This window comes from Lonchura striata, chromosome 4 (genome assembly GCF_050655825.1).
Source record: "Lonchura striata isolate lonStrDom1 chromosome 4, ASM5065582v1, whole genome shotgun sequence".
Taxonomy (NCBI): domain Eukaryota; kingdom Metazoa; phylum Chordata; class Aves; order Passeriformes; family Estrildidae; genus Lonchura; species Lonchura striata.
The window spans coordinates 27938228-27944524 of record NC_140706.1 but is presented as its reverse complement, the minus strand read 5'-3'; the positions used below and the strand labels follow the sequence as shown (position 1 = coordinate 27944524).

Sequence of the window (6297 nt, the reverse complement as noted above, 5' to 3'; positions counted from 1 at the left end):
TTGGCATTTCACTCCTATTGCCTTGTATTCAGAGCTACTTGCTCAATAATAGGGCATACATCTTAATTATATAGCTCTTTAAAACTGCTGTAACAAAAGGGGTTTGGGGGTCCTTTTTCGGGGGGGGGGGGGGGGGCAGGGAAGGGAGAAGTGGGAAATCTGTGCAGCTCCATTAAAGGTCACAAAATCACACCAGCTAACTATGAATTAAGTCCAGGAATGGAGTAACTCTGTGCTAATGAGGCAATTAGCCTCTTCTAGCCCTGCTTCTGTTGGCAGTTCCACTACTGATCTTCTGAAGCCAGGTGCTTTTTATCCCCAGCACTATAAAATGCTACAACCTACTACAGATGGATAGTGATGGTATGTCTTAGAGGGAATAGGAAAGTTGTGTAAACCATCTATTATCACCTAGGTCTCAAAAGGGTCATTTAAACTTCACAAGAATTTGTAATTTATATGCAAACTGGGCTTATCCTCTTCCTGTCTACATTATTTAACACACTGTTAATATATACTCTCATATCTGTGATCAAGAAAAGTAAATACAACAGCTGACCAGATATGCACTGCATTTTTATTAATTTAATCTTAGCTTCCCAGGCTTATCAAAAAGATATATGTATTTCAAGGATTTGCTATTTTAGAACTTTACATAATATCCACACTCTCACAAATCCCTCTGACTTTTATCTATACATAGCCAATGAAAATCTACAGCAAAGGAAATTAAGATAATGTGTTTGTGAGAGCTAACACATCAAACTTCACCTGCACCTGAGAAACAAATTAAATTATTTTAAAAACAAAAGTAAAAAATACTGTCCAAAATCTGTGCTGTCATTTACTCCCAAATACAAACATCAAATGACAGAATATGCAGAGCTTGTTTGGTACACAGTTTTTTGCCCATTAATAACTCTACTCCCAACTAAGGAGCACTGGGACCATGCTTGCTCCCAGTTCTGCTGTATGCACTCTACCAGTGTGCAGTCAAGTACAATTTTAAACATAGTGTCTATGCCTCATTTATAGGACTTCAAGAATAGGGAGCAATGTGACAAACTTCTGGCATCTGAAGAAGAAAGACTAGACTTTCTAGTCTAGGATATTTCTCATAAAAGATGCCCTGATCCTTGTTTTATAAAAAGGTTTATTTCTCAATAGAAAAGTATATTTTAAAACACAATTATTTGCTAACAGCAGTATAAAACTCTACAGTTTTAACTTCATAAAAGTTTAACAAAACATAAATATTGCCTACCACTTACATTCCTATATACAGACCTTGCATTAGCTAGTTAAATAGTTAAGAGATAATAACTCAAAAATGAATGGCACACAACTACATTATTCAAATTCCATGTCACACTGCACAATCACAGTAACACAAGGAAGAGCTTAAAATCCCCAGTCACTGGATTCTGCTTTGTTCTCTTTATAGCTATGTTCCTCTTCTCTCTGCAATAATGCACCAGTTTCCATGGTCGTAGCAGGATGAAAGTATCTGAAGCTCAGGCACATTCTCTTCTACCAGAGAACTCAGTTCCCCTTCCCGAAAAACATGGTAATAACGCATGAAGGCCTTTGGATCCAACATGGCATCCGTTTGGTCCCCAACAGACACTGCTGAATCCAAAGCTGAGTCAGTGGAGTCAGTTGTTGAAGTTCTTTTGAAAAACTTGCTGGCATCAGACTTACCAGCACCATCTTTATTACAACCACAGATGCAGTCCCTGTCTTCCACTGGGCCATTTATAAATGAAGATTTGTCCCCCTTGCTCTGAGCTACATTTTGGTGTCCTCCATTTAAACTTAAATCCTTCGGTGCATCTGTGGCTGGCGACCACTGTGGTTTTTTGAGAGACAAGCTTTCCACAAACACATCATCATCATCATCTAAACTCTGTTCATTTAATAGTGCTCCATGGTGACCTAAATCCAAACTGCAGTGTCGTGAATGTTGAATGGGTACGGCGCTGTTGGCCCACACTCCTTCATGTTTCAGGTGCTTCATTTTGTCACTTTGCTTTCTCAGGGCTGATTCATCAAGGGATCTGGAGAAAAACCATGAGCGGAAAGATCTTCCTAAAGCACTGTAAAATCTGTTTTCTTCCTCAGAAATTTTCATGCAGCAGGCTCTGGGTAAGCAATGGTCCATACTGCGGGGATGTTTTGAATCAGTTTCTGGCTGCAGATTGTTTTGGTAGCTGCACTCAGAGATGACAAGCTTTGCAGGGTGTATGTCTTGGCCTTTTGCAGTATGGACAAACCCAGCCTTATCTCCAGATTGATTTGATTCTGAAAAATGGCGTGAGCACAAGGCCTTGTTCCATGGAACAAATACATCTTGTTTCTCAAAGCGACGATTCTTTTGTTCCATAGCCCAAACATAAATCATTATTTGGCCTCCGGGCATCAATATCCTTGCCATTTCCTTTATTGCTTTGATTCTCCTTTGTTTAGTTGAGAAATGATGTATCACTGAGAAAAAAGAAAGGTATTATGTACTGAATATTAGTAAAGACAATGCATTTCCATCTACAACCTGTTCTACATGTTCAAGCATTTCAGTTGCCTCACTCCAAATTATCACTTGCTGCAAGTCAACAACAGTGCTGAATTTATAGGTACCACAATGGAAGGTTACCTCAGACTGCTCTCTTGTATGTTCAACAGATAAAAATAGGAAAATCTGGAAGGATGAAATTAATCTCATCCAAAATAGGGATTCAAGAAAAGTTAGGCATATAAGCTTAAGGTTTCTGTTTCTCTGCATAATCCATAACACAATATAACATGGCATGCTTTCACTTAAACTAGGTGATTTAGTATCTAGTTGACTTTAGTTTTTGGCCCAATTTTCAGACTTATCTTACTGAAAATAGAAATTTTTTTCACCATATAATAAATAACAGCAAAATGTAACATCAGTAAAAAGATACTTTGAACTTTCACACAACACACTTGGAAAAGATCTAGTGAGAAAATTGAGACAAATATTCACTATTGCTTTAATTTTGTCAAATTAAATTTAATTTTTGTAAAACATAATGTATACATTGCATGTCTCAGCATTTATGATTTTTTTACATTATGCTATGCCAGTAAAAAATAAAGTCAAATTTAAAATAAAAACTTGGATCACAATATTTTGATTTTCTTTCCAGGGCAATTTCTACATTTTCAAATTTCACTCCAATGTGAAATGACACTACATTTCAAGATTTCTACATTATTTCTATCTTCCTATTCACCTGGAGTACGAATGAGCCAATTTTAACAGTCAGAGAATAGCTAAGAGAACTATTTTCTCTCTAAACTCTTAGAGGCATTAACTTGTACTGAGCTTGGACACATTGGTCATATTTTTCTATATGTCATCAGTACTAGATTTGCTGACAGAGGCAGCATACACATACAAGCTTAATTTACCAGAAAGAAATGACAGTCAACCAATTGATTGTCAATCTGTGCGAACTCTTTAATGGGTTAAATATTCCATCTGGTTAGAATCACTCTGGTGGTTCTGCAGAAAAATCAATCCTATAAACACGATTATACCAGCAAATCCAAGAAGTGTACTTGACTAAGTACATAAATAATTGTTTTTCTCCGTAATAGGATGAAAACCACTTTATTTAGAATTAGATGGACATAGGCATACCATGTCTCTATTCAAGAGAGATTAAAATCTGTTATTGTTAAATGTACTGAAATAGAATGTGAACTTTTAAACATGTCAGGCTTATAATTGGTATAAACTCTAGACAGATGTGCTATCCTTCTGAGTCAGCTGATCTGATAAGCACTGAAATGATGCTATGAGACCTAAAATGTGAGTAGGGCTCACTGGTTTAACTAGCCAACATGAAAGCAAAGTAATATGATTACTGCTTGTGTATTAGTCACCCTTTCCTTCCACCTGTTTATGGTAAAGATACATTTTAAAATAAATTTCTATCACATTTCAAGTAGTTTGTTGATTGCTATCAATATTAATTATCATGCTTTGTACTTTTGCTGATGAATTAAAAATCCTGAAAGGAGCTCAGTCAAGACTAGAGCTAAAAATGTAGACTAATTGGGTACTCTTTTTTATCTACACTTTGCAAAATATGCTTCTCAAATTACAAGTAGTATTTTCAAAAAGAGATATCAAAAGAGTATGATGCAGAGTTGCTCTGGTCACTTTAGACAACATGTGCTTTTATGAATCTGAGTTCTTATGACTAAGAGAAATCCAAATTCATAACACATATTAGTTAATGCAAGTTCCAAGTTCTGCTATAAAGTTTTCATTACAATGTATTTGCTGATCAAAACAGATACTATGGAGAAACCAAGAGTTTGTCTTGAGCATCTAATCTGTTTAAGCTTTAAGCAGCCATGTTTAGATTAGTTTTCACTTGTTTACAATCCATGCTGGAAGGAAATCTTTTCTCTACCACATATAAACAAACAAGTGATATGCATATTTCTTTGGTCAGCAGTGCCTCTTGAGTAATGGGAGTTATGTTTATTCATGTTGACTAAATTAATTTAAGTTATATCTCCTGCAATTCTAAGGAACTGTTTCAAAACAATTACACACGGAAGCCACATGGAAAGAAAAGAACATTCAGAAATTCTCATTTGCTGGGGCCAGAATGTAGGTATGTTTTCTTACCTCCAATTGAAATGACTGCATTGAAGCACTGATCCCTAAAGGGAAGGTTAAGGTTGTCACACACCAGAACTTCATCACCTTTCTTCCTTGCAATTTCTACCAGTCCTTCACAGTAATCACAGCCCAGATTATACACCTGACTGTTGACACTGAGATACTTTCCAGTTCCACAACCTAAAGAAATGGATACTAGATCAGAAGTCATATATTCCAAACATTTATTCTCCCTCCCAAAGCAGTGAAAATAATATGCAGGCTTTCCTAATCCTAAATTTTCCTGAAAAACAAGAAGAGGGTTTGTGCCGACTAGCCTAACTGCTGTTCATTTGTCCTGTTTAAATTGTATATTCACACTATTAGGATTGTAACAGTACCAACATCACCAACAAAAACACTTATTACACAGCCCTGTATAATAGCAGGTTATCTGTATTTCTGTGGGGAACAGGGATAAGTGCAGGTGGGAGGAGGAAAGAATTATCCTTTGTATTGTACATCTTCAAGAATAAAAACTCAACAATGCTGCTTCACACTGAGTCTACATAACCTGGTATCCCACTACCAACAAAGAGCATAAATGGGCGCCCAGGAGAGGGTAAAAAAAGGATAAGCATTAAGGCCCCTTTCCCCAGTACCATTCCAGCTTCCAACTACTTTCTGTTCAGGGGATTTCCTGAAGCCACTGTGTTATGTTTCAGTGATCTGCAGCAGATCTCTTTCTTTTGCTTAACCCCATACAGTACTTCTCCAGGGGATGCATCCCATTTTTCTCCAAGAAGTCCTAAACCATAAATGCCACTTAGACAAGTCAGAGTGGAAAATTTTTACTTTAGATACATGTGGATACGCTGGGGGGCATCCCCTAGGTTGGGGAAACACAAGAAGCTTCCCTCAAAAAGCCAATAAAACCCCATTGGCCCCTTGCCCTGTTCCTACGTCGGTTCCTGTGTCCCTGAACCCCTATTCCCTGACTGGCCCTCATCTTTGTACTGCTCCCAGACCAGGGTCACCCCAGGCCCTCTGAGAGACAGCAACCTGGACCCTGCACGTGTGTGTGCCTGGGACTCTGAACATCTCACTGCACGGCTGAATTAAACATCTGTGCATACCATGCAAAGGCCCTTTCTGCTTCTTTACCCTGGACTTTACTAGCAGCAATTCAGGCTGCAACAGATACAGACTCAAAAATAATTATAAATCATGAAAGTTCTTTCTATATTGCAGGCACATCCTGTTTTTGTCTTTGTGCCAATGCATTAGAACCCATGTAAATGTAATGAACTGTTCCAGAATGTCTTCCACCTAAAAGTCTGTCTTCTCAAGGACTGTGCTGTGCTGTACTAAATTGAAATCTTTCAGAGGATCCCTCAATGCCTTATGCATAACAAGCACTTTTCAAAATTATACTGGGAGCAGTTCACTGCAGCTCTGGGTCACTAGTGAGGAATAATTTCTGAAAGTTGACAGCCAAGCAATGGGGTAGCAGCTTGGCAAAGAGAATCATCTCAGTACTGGTAATTCGATTTAAAGGCTTGGAGTTATCTTTAGAAACATCACTGCTTCTTGCAGCGCTGCTGCTCTCGGTGATGTTAATGTGCACCATTATCGAGAGAGACAGCACAGGAACC

General features: G+C 37.8%; 1 protein-coding gene across 3 annotated transcripts in view; it reads right to left on the bottom strand.

The window, feature by feature from the left end:
* Window positions 1-555: 555 nt before the first annotated feature.
* The window catches only part of TRMT9B (tRNA methyltransferase 9B (putative)), a 71117-nt gene continuing 65375 nt past the window's right edge, over window positions 556-6297 (bottom strand). For all 3 annotated transcript variants that reach the window (XM_021533302.4, XM_021533216.4, XM_021533127.4), the window contains 2 exons: window positions 4670-4843; window positions 556-2484 (listed from right to left, as the gene is read on the bottom strand). In XM_021533302.4, the coding sequence (XP_021388977.3) occupies window positions 1445-2484; window positions 4670-4843 (1214 nt within the window). In that variant the 3' untranslated portion in view covers window positions 556-1444. The remainder of the gene's footprint in view (window positions 2485-4669; window positions 4844-6297) is intronic.